At 42.0% G+C, this 18,389-nt stretch overlaps 1 protein-coding gene across 4 annotated transcripts in view; it reads left to right on the top strand.

The window, feature by feature from the left end:
* The first annotated feature begins 594 nt into the window (after positions 1-594).
* The window catches only part of KITLG (KIT ligand), a 55,911-nt gene continuing 38,116 nt past the window's right edge, over positions 595-18,389 (top strand). Inside the window, exon 1 of one of the 4 annotated variants that reach the window (XM_074574683.1) lies at positions 595-902. In XM_074574683.1, coding sequence (XP_074430784.1) covers positions 888-902 — 15 coding nt within the window. In that variant the 5' untranslated portion in view covers positions 595-887. Of the gene's footprint in view, positions 903-4,410; positions 5,189-18,389 lie in introns of those variants that run through there. The other 3 variants (XM_074574700.1, XM_074574720.1, XM_074574691.1) reach the window with 3 other exon arrangements.

Below are 18,389 nucleotides of genomic sequence, written 5' to 3'. Positions count from 1 at the left end.
TTCACCGCCGGGGGACGAGGCGGCGCCCCGGCGGCGGGACCCGGCGGGAGGGACTCCCCCCCCCCCCCTTTCTCACCGGCGTGGGTGGGTGGGGAGGGACCCAGTCCAAGGGCTTGGCTCAGCGCCGGCCCCCTAACTGACCTCGCTGCGGCGGCGGCAGGAGGCTTCCCTGGCAAGTCGCCGGAGCCCACCGGGGAGGGGGCCGGAGACTCCCGCCCCGTCCCGGTCGGCTGGGGTCGCCTCTTTCGGTCACGACCGAGCCCCCGGGGCATCGGGCGGGAGAAGCCCTCTGTCACCCTCCCAACGCCGGGGGCCGGTACCGACCGCGCCCCGACCCGTATCCCCTCCGGCATCCCCCCCCCGCATCCCCGCCCGCCGCTCCCCACGGCGGCGGCGGCCAGCCCGCGGTCCCGCGTCGGGCGCGCTCCTTCCCTACCGCGCTGGGAAGGGGCAGGCTCGGCTCGTTCCTGCCTCCAACTTCCCCTAAGTTTACTCACTCGGGTTTCCCCCTCCCCGCGGGGTCTGCCTGGGCTCCCGGTCCTCCAGGAGGGAGGGCGGGGAAAGGCGTGTCTTGCCTGGGCTGCCGCTGCCGCCGCTGCCGCCGCCGCTGCTGGAGGCAGATCGGGGATATAAAAGACCTGGCCGGGCGCCGGCGGTGGCTTCAGTCAGTGCGGGCGCTGAGGCCGTGGGGAGAAGGCGGGGGGGAGCAGCGGGGCGCGCAGAGCGGCGGCGGCGGGGGGAGCGGGGCAAGCAGAGGCAGCGCGGGGCTGGCCGTGGGCAACCCCAATGCGTGGACTATCCTCTGCTGCATTATGCTGGAGCTACAGTTCCGCTGAAGGGAGTTTGCACACAGCCGGCTGGGCTGGACTGCAGCGCTGCCGTTCCTTATGAAGAAGGCACAAGTGAGTGAGGGCGGGCGGCGGGGGCGAGGGGAGGCCGGGGGCGACCGGACATACCTGCCGGCGCAGGGCAGGACCGCGGCTCCCCCGTGGGGAAGGTCCCCCCGCGGAACGGGGGAAGGGGGCTGCTGGAACGGAGGGGGATGCGCGGCTCGGGGCGGTCGCCGGGCGCGGGGTGCGCACCCGCGTCCCGTGGGGGTGTCCGCGGGCGGCGGCGGCTCCCACGGGAGCCGAGAGGTGAGGGGCGCCCGGGATGGGAACTGCTGCCGCTGAATGAGCGATTTGGGGGAGGGGGATTGGGGATTGGGGGTGGGGGTACACAAAAATTACCGTTCGGTCTTGCCCTCGGCGCCCGCCAGCCCGTGGAAAAGTTACGGCAAGCGGCAGGATCGGCGGCTGAGCCGTGGGAGATCTCAGAAGGCACTTGGAAAAATTGCCTTAATAAATCAGTTGCCTGTGTTACACCGACGAGCGGAGTGGGCAAACACGAAACCATCGGAGGCAGCAGTGCCGTCCGTGGCTGCTGCGCTCTGTGCCTCCATTCAAGCCGCTCCGGCGTGCGGCGCCGGGTCGGTGTTGCGGGTAGCCCCCGGCATTCCGCCCCTCGCCCTCCCTCACCCCGCCGTGAAGAGCCGCTCTGTACCGTTGTGGGGGTCCCTGCCATTATTTCACCAAATTCTGTAGAGATTGCAATGGCTACGCTGCGCGGTTTTTTTGGTGTTTTGTTGGTTTTTTTTTTAAAAAAAAAGGATGGGGACAGACACGAGTGGAAAAAACATCTCGTAACAAGAAGCAGCCGTCTCTAAAAAGTTTAAGGCTTGACTTTTGCAAGGTGCCGGTCCCCTCCATCCTGGCTGACCAGGGCGATTGGTGCCGAGACTGAGCTCTGAGGGAGAACAATGCACGGACACGCACACCGCTGGTCCTGCGCTGGGGGCTTTTGCCTTCCCCTCCGCTTCTTGGTTAGAAGCAAGATACTTTTTTGCCTTCGTCTATTTCTTGGCGATTGCTGGGTTGCCCACACGCCAGTAGCCTGAATGCACTTCAGCATACAGTGGTTGGAAAAGACAAAAAAATATATTTTGAAAAAAAAAAAAAGGGAAAGGCCTTACTGAAGTCTTCTGGGCAGTTAAATAGTTTTTCAAGAGACGGCAGGAATTAGAAAGACTCGCTTTCTGAAATACTTGAATCTCAGCTGGTCATAGCACTGGAGGGTGTACCCATGCTTAAGGAGTTATAACTTGGAGATTTATTTTTTGTGATGCTGCAGTACAGTGAGGTATTGTGTTAAATGATCAGTTCCGAATTCTGACAGTGTATATCCATTGCTGTTCTTCCCTTTAGATGACTAAAGATGCCTTGCACCTCAAAGCTGTTGTTTCAGACCCTATATACAAGCTTGGCCAAATACGCTGAATAGATTACTAGTTGGGAAGTGTCTCTTAAAGCCTAAGAGCTATATTTATGTGTGCTTAGTTATATGCATTCATTTAACTTCGGAGTGGATAGCAATAAAGCCACAAGATGTTATCCTAGCCCACATGTAGGGCTGTTTCTTCAGAGAAGAAAGAAGTGTTCAGCAAGCAAATGAGGATTTATTAGTACAAGCGGTCAAGCATTTTATTTCATACGAACTGTAAACTTCTAAAACCAACAGAGTACTTTTGCAAATTCAGAGCAAAGCAGGAATAATCCCTCTCCCAATAAACTGGGAAAGACAGGCAGTCCTGGCATTCAGGACCATATGGCTTGACTCAGGGGCTCACGAGCTGTAGCCTGTGGAACAGCTTCTTGTCATGGTGGTGAAGCATCTGTCAGCCTTCAAGCAGTTATGCTTCCTGCTTTTTGGAGACAGTGACAGACTCCTAGCTCTCCAAAGGATTGTTTCCTTCATTTTAAGGATTAGCAAACAAATGTGATACCAAACCATTAATCATTTCGAGGGGATCAGCGCAGGAGATACTTCAAGAAAGACTTTCCACTAAAACCGTGAAGACCTGTGTGCAAAGAGAGAGCAAGGGAAGCGGGTACAAGAAGGAGGACTTAAGCACATTGGGGCACTTGGCACATTAAAGTAAATTTTAATCTTTATGCTCTCCTGTGGCTGCTTTTGCCATTGTCTAGACTGGTAAGTGGCGTAGTGAAAAGAACAGGATTGGGAAGCCAGGAAAGAAGTTAACATTTCTCATAACAAAATATTCTGCAATAGACATAGTACAGAAAGTGAGAACCACTACATCACCGAGCCCTGAAAACACTTAGTAACACCTGGATAGTGCTTAAAATAAATCAGGGGTTTTGATGTTTGAGGTGATATTACACAGGGATAATATATAACTAGTGCAGCTGAAGGAGCAGCTGAGTCATACGTCAGAGCAACCACAGTGCTGAAAGAGAAGAGTCGTGCTGAACGCTAGGCTGGAAGGGAGCAGGTTGGTCAGTTTATTTAAATCAGTCTTAACCTGAGAAACCACAGGAACTGCAGAAGCGTCCTCCCCAACAGTGGCAGTCCTAGAAGGATTCTTTCTGAAACTATACAGTTTGATAAATATATAACCCCCTGTTTTAAACATACCAACAGCTTCTGGCTATACTTTTTTAAGTAATAAAGCCTTTTAAAAAGTGATTAAACATTTAGGGCCCAGTCATACAAATCCTTTTTCAACAGGGCTGTTTCGATGAATTAATCGTATTGAAGGATTACTTGTATGAGAGGATTTGCAGGCTTATGTACTTAGTAATTAAAACTGTTATCAGAAGTGAGTTGATGTAATTTTGCGTGCTAATATTACAACAAATAAAATACCACTGGTGTCTGGACAGCCTTTTACATTTTGAATAAAACCGGGTGAGTGGTGCTAGTGCGATACAATCTTGCAAAAACATGTAGCGGATCTCTGATTTGCCAGTTCTTTGATTTGAAGACAATCTAAATAGGATTAAATTACTAAGAAATATGCTGCAAGGAGGGGTCACCCATGGGGCTAGCTGAGAAGGCTGCTGATGTTAAGGTATCACAGCTACTTGGTTCAGACACTTGATCTTCAGCAGTGGGTTAGGAGCACAACCTCTTAGAAACCTCAGTGTTAGAAGGATCTTAGATCTGAGCTTGGCTTTTTACCTCTGAATGTGTACACTATTGCTGGTAGTTAAATGACCTTCTTAGGTTGTCCTATGCGTAGTACATTTGTGTCATTGAAGCAGGAGCCTCTGTAGAAATTATTATGGAACGGTACCTGGAAAAAGAATTAGTACACAAATCGTCCACCCTGCTCTTATATTGGCAGGCTAAATCAGAAACGCAAAGCAGATACCTAATACATTGGTGCGAGCTTGCAGAGTCATTATTTTTAGGGAAATAGTGTGCTCCGCTCTCCAATCTTTCTTGCTCATTCTGCAAAAAGATGAATGCTAGGCACTGGAAGACATTTGGAGCTCATGGTAGGCATAGATCTGCTGCTCATCAGATAGAAAAAGAGAACTTGCTGGAGCCAGAAAGATGTTTTGTTGTTCACAGTGAGTAATAGACCAAGGTCTCTTTCTTTTCTCCCCTGGGATTGACTCTGTTTAGGGGAGGGCAGTTTGCAAGTACTGCAGCTGGAAAGAACATCCTGGAATAAAGTCTTGTATGGAGAATAAACAGCAGATGACCTGGAAGACTCTAGGGTGGGGGAGCGTTTTGTAAGGCATGTTTAGTGATCTTTTTTTTTTTTTTTTCTTTTTTTGTGTGCGCCTGCTTGTATTGTGCTCCTGTAAGTTTTTATCTCCGTGAACTATGCGGCACTTGGCTTTGTAGTTTAAATTGCGGCCGCTAACCCAGCCTGCTTCTGACCCAGTTCTGCCGTCGCACTGAAATCCAGTTTCTCCTTTTGTGCACCGCATGTCAGTCGTTCAGGTACAGTTCTGCAAGCTGACAGTGCCATTCTCCCAAGTTTTGTTCTGTGACTTAATGGTATGCTGGCTCATGTAATCGCCATATTGTACGAAAGTTAAGAGTTGGCAAGATGCAGCCCTTGGCTTCGGATGGGCAATGCTCAGTATGCAGTATGTAAACACAACACCCATTTATTTGAAGCAAGGCAGGAAAAATCTCCCTACGCAATTGCATTTGAGTGGTGTGGGAGCTGACAGATGAAAACGAAAGTGTTTGTTCTCGCCCTGGTCTTTGGTATGCCAAACCTGAGGTTAGTCAGCCTTTTAAACACACTGCAAATCCGCTTGTTTTTTGGTTTGTTTTTGTTTTTGTTTTTTTTTTCTCCCTGTGGAAAAAGGAGATGGACGAATGTAAGGTGAGTGGAGAGGGGTAGTATGTCTCTTTATTTTTCTTGACTGGCCCATGTTTGCATTGCATACTGAGTCATATGTAAACCTGCAAAACCGACGTTCGTAAATATTAGCGATGCTGAAATAACTGACTGCGGGGAGCACGTAAAATATTGATTTCTTTGCTGGATGGCTTTAGTTATTGACAAATGTAAATAGCATGTGACATTTATTAGTAAGAGAATGAAAATTGGAAATACATTACAGTTACAAACAGAGAAAACAAAAATAGTGTTAAGTATTTTATTTGATTAAAGCCGGTAGCATGTATAGTGTCTGAGGTCAACGAAAGTAGATACGCTATTGAACGCATTATTTCTACTGTATGTCTAAATAAAAGCCAGTTTAGGAGTTCAGATTAATGAACACTTTGGTTCACTATAATGTAGGAAATAAATTAGCCTCTAATTTCCTATTGTTATCTAATAACCACTGGGTGAACGATTGGTTGTTGTATCTGTTTAAATAATATTTAAATTATACAATGTAGATGGATGTCATAACCATTTTAAATCTGCTTAGGAATTTTCTGCTTTATACATATTTTTGCGTTATCATTGCTGCGCAGAGCAGACTTATGTTTAGGTGCACGGCGAAAATAGCATCAGGTCTAAGATGTCACTGCAGGTATCGCCTGAAGGAGGCTCTTGTGGTACTCACTGCTTTGCAGCCAGGCTTTGGAGCACATGGTTTTGCAAAGTGGGTAATTCCTGAGCCTCCAGCTATTCCGTCACCAGTGTAACCACTGCTAGAAGTGAGACCAGGTGGTGCAGGCTGGGAGGATTGAGCGCAGGCTCCCCCTTGCAGGGCCAACAAGTGCTCGTTGCCAGCAGTCAGGGCTCCTGGAAGGCTCTCCCAAGCAGGTCTGCTGTAGACCCACCTTTCATATATCTGCTGGCCCCAAACCTTCACTGCTGTTAAAGAGCCCTTGTAAGCATGCAGGGACTGAAGCATTTGGTTATTTTTCTTTTTCTTCATTTTTGCTGCAAAACCTACTGGATGGAGAAGATCAGGTTCAGGAACGACCCTTGAGGTGATATTTAGCCCCAGCCTCAAGAGCTACCTCTTCTCCTCCCTGTGATTTGGTGCCTCTTTGTAGCAGCCATTCGCAAGGTATTTCTCAATGTTCCAGTGAAAAGTTTCTAGGAGTCAGGCTGGGTATCTTGGTACTCCTCCACCTTGACTGGCTTCTCGCTGATTTTGGGCAGCAGAGCTGGGAAGTTGGAGAGGGAAGTGTGCTGGCAGCCATGGGCTGGGGCAGGGGTGGGTTGCCCACTTCATCTCAGTCTGTTGTTCTGCAAAGCCTGCAGGTTTAAGCTGGGCTGTCACAAGAGGATGAGTGCATGGTCTACAGAGATTACCTCTGCGTTTGCAAACAACCTTGATTCAGGCCGGACAGAAAAAGGCTAATCTAAAAGAATTTACCTGAGCATACTCACTGGAGTGAGAGAGACACAGGTTCACATCTGTTCTTGGGTAGGAACTTAGGTCTCCAAGAAGGGTCTAACCATCCAGTCTGTCTTGTTGAAGCTGTTCTGCTTTGTGTAAGTAATTATGCATTGTGCCAGAGGGAAGAAAAGAAAAGAAAAAAATCAAGTCCAGACTTTGAATCTGAAGTGTAATTTCAGTGTTGCTCCAAATCTGAACTGGGTCTATGCAGATTAAGATTTTAATGCCCCTGAGTTAAATCATACTTTAAGACCAAATTAAGTGAGCTGTCAGGTTTATTTGTTCAATCTTGAGGGTGGCTGACACATGAACTAGGAATGTAGAGGGGACTGTATTTCAGGCCCCAAGTCCAAATTCACAGATTGCGAATCATGCCAACCTCTGAACCTCCATTCAGAAAGATTTAGGTGTTTGCATATCAGAATCTGAGAACATCAGTCTGCCAGGCCTATCTGTTCTTGTAGCTTGGTATTTCCAGGCATGGCCATCCCATGTGACCAAACCTGGCTTCAGTGCAATCACATTAACAGTCTCAGTGACAATAAGCTGGTCTTCTGCCTTTCGTTTGTTCTGCTGACGTTACGTTCCAGGGGCATCAGTTCACTGACAGCTAAGGCCAAGGATAAGTGTAGTCCAGTTCTGTCTACCATCTCTTCTTTAGAAGTACCTTAAGAAGTTTTTAGAAGCACCCTAAATAGCTTTAGGAATACATTATGTCTATGCAGTATCATTGCACCTGCATCTGCTTTGGCTGGAATCTCTCTACTTGATGTAGGCAGGATCACTTGTACTGATAGCCTTCCAGTGTTTTCCCTCCTAAATGAACGTCACTTTTTAATTTTTATTACATACGTGGGAAGAAATCCAAATATCTCGCCTCATTGAATCAGTGTCCACGTGCATACAGAGGAACACACACTGTGTAAAACCAGCTGTTCATATCCAGTGTTCTTTATTTGGATGCCCAACCTCTGTTTGTGCAGAATCAAGGTCCTAAGCATGGTGTGCAAGCCTTCTGCCCGAGACGTTTGAAAATGTGTATTTAATGTGGGCACAGCTGAGCCCTGAGGATGTTCAGTTTCAGCCTAGAGTAACACATCTGCAGAAGTACCTGCCGACGGTGGCTATTTCTTTTACAGTAGAGACATAATCTGTCGGTGAATTTATACCATACTTCATGAAAGAAGTAAGGCAGAGGACAGTACAACAGAACCTCCTCAGAATAAAGGTTTGTCATCGCTGGATGGATTCTTTGAGCTGTTTAGTGACACATGACCTCCAATTATTTTTGGAAAAAAGTTATTCTGGCAATGTAAGTCAGACTGTAAAACTACGTTGTGCATGTCCTGACAGTCTTATTTCCGTTTAGAGCAGAAAATGAAGTCTGTAAATCATACAGCAACTCTTTTTCTAAGAGCTGCTCCCAGGCAAAAGAATGAACTTAACGATGTCTACAGCACATACTGAAAACGCGGAGTAATGCACTGATATACAAGGGTCATTATTTTAAAGTGTGTTTTTGGAACGTGCCCGTAAATGTGGAGGTTTTAAAGTGGGTAGGGAAGTTTGTTCCTCCATTTCATGTTGATCCAAAAAATTCCTCTCTGTTTATGGAGATTTCATAATTGTATAAAATGGGAGTAGGGTATCAAGGGGCTGACTTTTGTGGTCTAACTACAGTAATGGACTGAAGTGAGGCAGTAAGGAGTCAGGCATGATATATTTAATTTAATAATATGCTGCATATATGCAAAATAATTCACTAAATGAAAATAAGTGCTTAGAAATTTAGGGAGGTTGAAATTTAAACATGGTTTATTGTTAAGAAGTCCTAAGAGCCAGCCCTCTAATTTCCAGCCTCCATTTGCTCGTTATTAAGTGCACTCAGCAAAATTTGTCTTTTATATTAAATGGTGAGCAGACAATATTATGCATTATGTCTTTACACTGATATAGATCTGAAAGTCAGTTCTTCTTGAGATTTGTTTTTCTTTTACTACTTTGAAGCATGCAGGAATAGGAACATTAGTCAACCAAACACATTTAGGAAGCTTGTGTAACACTGCTTGGCACTCTCTTTCGTTTGGATTTAAAAATATGTTCCTGAATAAACAGAGCTTTTTAGTGGTTATTTTAAAATAAAAAAAGGAGGAAAAAATAATATCTCCAATATTTGTAATTGCTGTCTTTTTCAAATTGCTGTGGTTCTGCAGCGCGTGGATTGCATTTCTATTCTAATACCAAAAACTATCAGTGCTGTATTTGACACCAGTTTAAATGGTTCTGATGGGTATTGCATTCTTTATTTTCAAGGAAATATGAACCTTATTTATAAACTGTAAGTTTAAACACTGTCACTGAAGCTGCTTTGATCTTCTGTATTATAATCCCTGGCAAAGGATGTGCCCTAGATTTGCCATGCATTCTCTAAATCCGTGTCCTTTAAAAATTCTGGCCATAATCATAGTCGGTTCCAAACTGTTTTGATAAATTTCTTCAGTATTTGTTCCTTTAACAGAGCAAAGCTGGGTAGTGAAAACCCTCTTTTCAGGCTACTAAATCCAGTGAAAATCTTGCTTTTAAAAAAAATTAGGCTCTGTTCCCAAGCAGGGTGGTGTTCATAATCCTCCATCAGTTTTCTTCTGCCACAAATGCGGGAAGATTTTCTTCCACCCCACGTCTGTGACCAAGATTTCTGGATTTTTTCATTTTCTATCTTCATATCTCAAGTCCACATCTAAAAATGATCGTTGATCCTACAAGTTTCTCCTTTTCAGACAGAAAACTAACAGGGCAGCCTTCATTTTTTTGTGTACCTTTCCCGGCTGCTGCTATGTTTAGGTCAGCATCCTCACCTCTGGCAATTAAACTTCAGCATTTCTGGCATCCAAAATACTGAAGGTGTCTCCGTCACCATGCTGTTTCCTTCCACAAAATCTAAGCTTCATCTCTGTTGAAAGTTTTCTACAATTTTTGTAGTAGCCTGTCTGGTGGCCATTTTTATTTCCCACAATCTTTTTGAGGCCCACTTCAAATATTAATCCTCTGAATAACCTGGTTTTTTTGTATTTCGTCTTGCCTGTAAAAAGTAAGCATCTCAGGATTAGAACGAATCCACTGTTCTGTGGAATATGTTGTTTATTTATATGATGACACTCATAAGCTATTAATAAAGTTATGAAGAGCCCTCTGGAAAACCTGGTCTGCCATTTCTAGAAGTGACAATACCCTTCCCTCTGTAACTTCAGTAATTTTCTTAATACACGAAGAAAACTCTTGCCTTTTTTTTTTTTTTTGCAAGAGTCAGATACTTATTGAGATCAAAGGAAATCCTTTTAGAAGTATTGTTATTGCTTTCTGCTGTATCTCTCATCTTTGTTACCTAACCGTGTTAGAAATATTTAATTCTGTGCTTTCATTTGGCCTTTAAAAAATACTGGCCTAAAACATTCTTTAAATCAACTGGAGTGATTTCCCTGTCTTTCTTCTCTTTCTCCTCAGCACATTTAGAAAAAATCTCTTCTCACACACAGGTTTTCGGGATCAAGTAGACATTTGTCGATAATAGTCAGATTGTCTACAGTGCTTTTGGCCATTTCCCACTGTAACAGAATGTTGTTGACATTTACAAATGGTCTGAGACATACGTGAAGTTAATCTGATTTCAGCCTACTGGTTTATTCCTATTGAAACAAGTCCCTCTTGCTTTGCGTCCAAGAACGTTATTTCAGTTACTGTTGAATTTGTACCTGTTTAAAGTGCTAATTGTCAAACTATGATGTGCTTTTTGGCATTATTCACTATGGTAGATTCTTCTTCTTAACATACATGCTCCATTACTTATTTCAGAGCAAATGGCACAATTCCTATGAAACTGGGAAGGATTTTTTTTCCTTTACAAGTTGACAAGTGTCACTTAAGTAAACTTGCTAAGAAACTGCATTGCTTATGAAAATACCTAACATCTTACTGGAATTTTAGAGTGTAGACATTGAAAAGTATATATATTCTGAGAGGATTTGCACTAATCTTCTCAATGATGGTATATATTTTCTGTGAGATTAATTACGGAAGCCAAAGAAATTTCATGATAGGCAAGGCAACTTAACGTGTCCTCTTTAAGAAAAGCAATCCTAGGAAACTTGTGAGAACCAGGTGTATACATCACCTTAGAAACCATATTATATTGTGTCAATATTTGCATGAGTTTCTCTTATCAGCACATCTGTAATGAACATGCTGTAGAACATGTATCAGAAGAATAGTTTCACTACTGACAACTGTGGTTCTTTCTCATTCATATGAGTACTTTTGACTAAATGTAAAGCTCTGTAGGAAGTAAATGCAATGCATACAATTTACAACTGTGGTGTTTATAAGTAACGCCTATGAAAATCATCAGTAAAATTAAGGTAAGGTAGGTGTTTTCCCAAAGGGTTGCATTCTGTCGCATCGTTGCAAATGTTGTGAAGATACCTATTTACTGAATTCAAAGGGTTGCATTACTGATGTCTTTAGAATTACATTTTATAAGCATCTGTATTTAATAGGTTTTTATATTTATCCAAAATTGTGCAGACTTAGGGAGATTTTTTTCTCAGATTGTTTTTCTTCCAGTTGTATCTGCATCTCCTTAGTTTTACCAAGCCACAAACTGACAGACTCAGCTGCTTCTTTTGGTATGTTTACCCCACAATTTCTGCAATTTTTAAGGAAAGTCGCCAGTGAAGCTTCAGGTTTAAGACTAGATTTTTACAGTTCTCTCCAGTTAGCATAACGGAAGCAAAAAAATTGAGGCAGCATTTGAATGACATTTGTATTAATTCTGTGGTCACAATTCCGTGACAATGGAATTAGCTGGGGTGTATCCCGTGTCTCTTTGCTCTAAGCTGAGACAACCTGCACGTTGAAATACAACATGGGAATGTGCCTCTTCTTCCTGGAAATGTAGGAGAATTGTGGACAAAGACTGAAGTACTAGAAACACTTTGATGGTGTTTGTAGTCATTAGCCTATAAAGATCCCAATCAAACCCCAAAACAAACAAAAAATCAAAACAAAACCCCTAAACCCACTCCAAAACCACCAGGATATTAGAATTACAGTTTGTGTGGACAGGTCTAAAGTTTGGGGCAGAGTATAAATTATAACTTGGATTAGCTTTACAGTAGTGCTCATAACTTGATAACAACAAGGGATCATGGTGTTCCCTTCATTTTCTTAAATATATAGTAACTCTTAATGTATTAACTCTTAATTCTTGCCTTTAGAGTTAATGAATATGTCCAGAGTTTAAAAAAGAGTTTTTCTTAACAGCTTGCCTCTATTGTTGTGTTGTCAGCAGATCTTGCTCTATTTAAATCAGTCAGTAGAAGGAAGGTGGGAACTCTATATTAATAGAGTTCAATGAAAGGAATAGAAAAGCCCAGCTCCTGTAAAAGAAATGCTTTCAATGTACTAAAATTCTTTGTGTTTCAAAATTGATGAATAAAGCAAAAGCATTGAAATTACTTATTTAGATTAAAAAAGAAAAAGTCGAAGAAGTAAATGAAATAGTCCCATATTGTATCTCCCTTATCGTAATAGTTTGAGGAAAAAATGATTTAGGGACAGAAAGCAAAGTGTAGGAATACATCATTAATTTGTAACATGGCAAAAACCTAAGAGGTAATGTTCTCTAATTGTCAGCAGCCTCGTATAGTTCAATCTGGTAAAAGGGTTCACAGATTGATGACAACATGTGCAAGTTACATAAATTACTCAGGTTAATTGAAATTAAAAGAGATTCTGAGGAACTTTGTAAAGGTTTAGAGAAGATAGGAGAACAGATGGCATGATGGCAAGTGGAGTTCATGGTGTTGAAGAGCAAGAGGGATGCATTTTGGAAGGAATGTTTTGAACTAATCGTAACGACATTAATAACAGCAGTTTTCATTAGTTATAAAAACTACTTACAAGCTCATTTTTTAGTGTTCTTGTGGCAACACTTGTTCGGGAAAAATCGATGAAAAATCGCTGTGCTGTACCTGTGGTAGAACAAATTAGCCAACATATTGGGATGCAGTACAGCAGAAAGAGAAACATAAAAACTGTAATGCTTTTATGATGGTGATAGTCAGTCATCTTGAAAAAAGTCCTGGTTGCCCCATCAGAAAAAAGAATATAACAGAAATAGTGGTCCTAAAGTACGCAAAAGTATTATATGGAACCAATGTGCATATGAAGGGGGACTGAAAGCAGAGGGCAAGAAATACTGAGTGATACGCAAGAAGTAGTAGAAAGAATGATTACTGGACATTACTGATCTTTTCTTGGTACAAGAGCAAAGAAATATTTAACACATCTGAAAGTCAGAAGATGCTAAAACAGGCAATGCTACCTTCACACACAATTACCAGTCTGGAAAGCTTTTTGACACTAGGTATAATACAGCTTGAAAAGCAGCTTGATAAATGTCAGAGTGAGCCCAAGAGGTCACTTCCACTGAAAGAGGTAGTCCTAGTCTTCTCATCCTTGCATATCTCTTCTCCTCCTCCACTCATTCCTCAGGGATTAGTTTTCTGTCTGTGAGCTGAATTGGCTAGTCACTGTGAATTTACTGACTTGCAGAGGGGTCGGGTGAATGTCAGAGGGAGGGAAGCCACAGAGAAGGAGACACTGAGAGCCCTCGCTCAGCAGCAGGGAGCCCTTAGATTGCTTCAGACCATCTCATTAACCTCGAATGAAGAAAAAAGGGTTATACACTTAAGTAGGTAAAAAGCCATGGTTACTTTAGTTTACACTCTGAGCATGAGAGGTTGCTTATCTTGTAATTCATGCAATTAAGAAGAAATTTTCAAATAGGCATTATATTCTGTGAATGTGAATGACCGGGTTTCTTCCGTTTTCTGTGGCTACCAGAGTGATCATGTACCGATCTGACACTTCTTATTTTCCAAATCTTCATTGCCTTAATTGCACGAGTCAGATTTGGCCTAATTATAAACTCAATTTCATATACAACCATCTGCCAAAATTACCATCTGTAACAATTCAGCCTTTAGTTTTGAGAAAAGGAAAACCCTTTGAAATATATTGTAGCTGAACTCCAGTTACATGTGAAAGTAATGACAGCTGAGACATTTATACAGAAAGATCTTTCTTTCAGCACTTGAGTATGAATGGTTAGAACTCATAAAATTATTTTCAATGCTGACATGTTGCATAGTTTTAACCATTGAAAGACAGTGTATTTTCCATGGACCATCCCCGAAAGATACTCTTGTCCAGTACTTCAGTATCAAAGGGAAAAGGCGCTTAAAAGTATGTCCTCCCCTTTTAGGGGTGCATAGGAACTCAAAATATACTTGAGTTTCTGATGCAGTAATGCTGTCGCGGGCTTTTTACGTTACAGGAAGCATTTTGATGAGTACTGTACCATTTTTTGCCATCTGCAACTCACATTGTCCTGGAAAAACCTTATACATTGTTTCAATTTCCTTAAAATGGCCTTACTGGCAATTTGCTTTCTTGAAAAAAAAAATAAATGCATATGTCTCATGAAAATAATTTCAGAAAAAACTTTTAAAATTAACAATGGCACAATGCATTTTAGTAAATCTTGAAAAAGGAATTGATGTTCGCTTGATGTGCAGTTGGAATAATAATCACTTAGGTATTTTTGACATATGGTAATATTTTCAATTTAGATGGAAAACTTAAAAAAACTTAGTTGATTTCTTCTTACTAATGTACCACGTTAATTGCTTTAAGGCAAGACATAACGTATTTGTAATTCCAGCTCGCTGAGGTAAATGGCTTATTGCCTGCCCAGTGCTTACATTGTCTTGCAAGCATACTTAAATGTTGTGAAGATTAGTTTCTAATTTGATGTGTCAGTTACCTGATTTGTCTGCAGTCCCACAAGCTGTAACTTCAAGGCATTTGAGATTAATCTCATCCATCAGTCTATCACTTTGGATAAATATTCTTTTCACAAAAAACCATAGATTCCTTCTAAATGTCCTTGGGGTTTTTTCCCCAGTAAGAAAATGATTTAAATCTGGTGGTTTCTTTACTCTGTGCTGTTTGGAAACAGCTGAGGTAAACTTGCATGATTCTCACAAATATTTCCTGGCGCACTATTAATACTCACAGTTCGGCTTGTCAGGTACAGTGGTAAGAAAAAGTACAAAATCTAGATCTACGGAAAATGAATAGTTTTAAATAGGTCTAGGAAGAACTTCAGCCTAGCAATGTTGCTTCTGAGGGGCTCGTTGAAACTTGGTTTGATTATTGACAAATGTGAAGTCTTCTGCTCCAAATTTTTGAAAGGTAAGGTTTAAATTCAACACACTCAAAGTCCTTAGGGTTTCTCCTGCATCTCCTGATAAAGGAAGATGAAAAGTTAGCACCAAAGCCAGAAGATGCAGGTGTCATTTTTCACTTTTGCTGGTTTTTTTTGGTGTGCTGGCATTTGAACGGCTTGCCTGTAGATGCTTTTAATCTTTTCCCCTGAAAAGTTCTCTTCCAGAAACCTCCTGCAGTTTTTGCAAAAATTGACTCTAGATTATTGTTAAAACATCTGCAGTGGCTGTTGATGGGGCCAGAAAAAAAAAGTTTTAAAACTCAAACTGTTTCTAACAAACTAGGCACTATTATTGTAAATTTTCCTCTGAATATTCACTTATGGCGCATGCTAGGTCTTCTATTGACTTAGCATAGGGTTTTGTACACAAGATGCTTGTAAAACACTGCGTTAAGTCTGTAAAGCCACATTTCTAAATCATCAATGGTATACAGGTACATCATTAATAGATATTGTGTCCAGTATAGTGGATTTCTTGATGAAATGAAAAATAGTGAGAAGGAGCAGAAAATAAAGTTATAGAAGATCATGACCTGGCCCCTTTCTGCAGCTGAGTTGTGTAATGGCAATCTTTCGTCCTACAGTAGAGCAGTGTGTGAAGAATATTTTTCATGCCTGTTAAATGCTCCAGGGTAATCATGTAGGTTTAGGATAGTGCTTATAAAAGTATTTCTTGAATTCCAAAAGAATGAGTAACAGCTTTTATTCCTTACGTTCATAATTCTAGGTGTCACTACTGGTGATGGAAGGAAACCTAAAATATCCCTTAAGTGCTTCTCAAAAGATCCAAGTTTTAAAATAGCTGAAAAGCAGAATGACCTTCTTTCATCAATGTAGTTGGTGCTGAAAACTTCAACCACAGGCTCAGCTAAATATCTGGTTCTCACCAACACTTTCCTCACCAACATTTTACATGAGAAAAATAATCATAATTGGAACAGTTATCAACGGAGGTTTTGGGGGATCAAAGTGAAAACTTCTCAGTTCTGGCGCATTGTGATTTCCTGCTCCAAGCCTTTTTAAGCTGATGCAGGTGCTACTGTCTGGAATATATCCAGAGAAGCCAGCTTTTGTGTTTATAAATTGGGAATACCTTTTATGTTGGCTGTTATTTATCAATGGGAGGAACTGCTCTGACTAATGAGGAGCTCTCCCTGTTAAAAGTTGCATGACTTAAAGTGTTGATTTTAAGTTGTTTGCTCCTCTTCACTTCAGAAGCAACCACCTGGCTGGATACTGCATCCATTGTAATGGCCACAACAATGCTCAGTAAGAGGTAGGGTAATAATCTATTTACCTTTGCTGGAGAGGAGAGCCTGTGAAACTCAGGAACTATAGAGAGTAAGTGAATTCAATTTGTAATCTGAGAGGAGGTGAGACAAAGGGAGTGCTTTGTTTATTTCCCATGAGCTTTGGGGGTTTTCTGTTGCTTCTGTGTCATGGAGCCCTGGAAGTCAGATGGGCTTTTTAATTGGGCATAACAAAGACTCAGATACTAAGGCTGATCTCCATAAATACGTCACAAGAACAACCGGAAAGATGGGAGTATAACTACATAAACAAGAGCAGTGTTGCCATGAGAACACATTGGTATAAACTGCTATTAGTACACTTAAACTAGACAGTACAAGAAGGCTTTTAACCATCGGAACAGTGAAGATCTGGAGCAATTTCTCAAGACACACCTCGAATACTGTGTTCGGTTTCCAGCCCTTCACTACAAGAAAGATATCGAGGTGCTGCAACAAGTCCAAAGAAGAGCAACGAAGCTGGTGAGGGGTCTAGAGCACAAGTCTTATGAGGAGCAGCTATGGGAACGGGAGTTGTTTAGTCTGGAGAAAAGGAGGCTGAGGGGCGACCTTTTCCCTCTCTACAACTACCTGAAAGAAGGTTGTAGTGAGGTGGGATCAGTCTCTTCTCCCAAGTAGCAAGTGATAGGTTGAGAGGAAATGGCCTCAAGTTGCGCCAGGGAAGATTAAGATTGGATGTTAGGAAAACTTTCTTCACCAAAAGGGTTATCAAGCATTGGAACAGGCTGCCCAGGGAAGTGGTTGAGTCACTGTCCCTGAATGTATTTAAAAGACGTGTAGATAGACACGGCACTTAGGGACATGATTGGACTCGGTACTGTTAGGTTTAAGGTTGGACTTAATGATCTTAAGGGTCTTTTCCAACCTAAATGATTCTATGATTCTATGATTATTCCCTCCACTCCCAATTTACTTCTCCACTCTTTCTATTTGTTTTTATCCAGTTCTGTTCTAAATGTAAGCTGTCTGTGGCATCAAAGGAGTGGGATATAACAGAACTGGAGCCTACTTGTCCCAGGAGTTAGCTGAAGCCCACAGTGACTTTGAAAACTGATACCTGCTGTTGAATAGGGCAAATAAAGTCAGTCTAGAAATTTATGCTCCAGGAATACCAGTTTTTTGATTGCCTGTTGAGGAGGATGGCCCAGACCTATCCCTGTATGTTGGAATTTGAGTTACTGATACCATTTGCCTTAGTAGCAAATGATGCCGGAGCCTTTCTGGATGGGCTGCAGAGTACCGCATTTGACTGATGTTGGTCATGAGATCTTCACAATGGCAGAGGGAAAGCTGCTGGACTTCAATCCCGTGGTCTTTGTCATGATGCAAACTCCTGTAGACCACCAATGTAGGCAGCAGCTTGAAAAAGTCAGGAAATGAATAATCTCACAATATATAGTACAATACTGATGTGAAAAAATATCATCCTTCGGCACTGTCAAAGCTTATACTGGTGTCGGCATATCCGAGGGATCCAAACTGTTCTTTAATCACATCTAAGCTTGTAATTGTAAGGATGTAATACAATTAAGGTAGGTGGATGAAACACACTTCATCTGGACTGGACTGGCGTCTAGTTTTAGTCTGTCTTTGGCAATTATCCTTTTGTAATGAGGTCTCTCATATTGAGCAGGTCAGAGAAATTAGTTCTGAATTTATATCCCTATAAAAATACAGGACCTGTCAGGGATGTTGTCAAAGAAATTCAGAGTTCAGAAACAGAACAGTGTCTTGCTGAGGACATGTCTTTAGTTTAAGACCAAGTTGACCAGTCTGTGATTTATATTTCAAAAATCATCCCCTGCTTTTACAAGAAAGTATAATAGGATTGAAAAGGAAAAAAAAAGAGGAAAAAAGAAAAAAATGCCTAGAAACGTCTTAATTTCAGATAAGAATATTTTTTCCTGGGGTTCTCTTTCTACGGACTCAAGCATGAACTGAAAACTCTTCAGATTTATAATACCACTTACTTTTCAGCAAAGTTTATGTGCATGAAAGAGTAAGAATACACTTAACCTGTTTTAATTCATACTACAAATGAAATACTAGGGAGGACAGAGA

This window comes from Larus michahellis, chromosome 1 (assembly GCF_964199755.1).
Source record: "Larus michahellis chromosome 1, bLarMic1.1, whole genome shotgun sequence".
Classification (NCBI taxonomy): domain Eukaryota; kingdom Metazoa; phylum Chordata; class Aves; order Charadriiformes; family Laridae; genus Larus; species Larus michahellis.
This window is presented reverse-complemented; position numbering and strand designations above follow the sequence as displayed.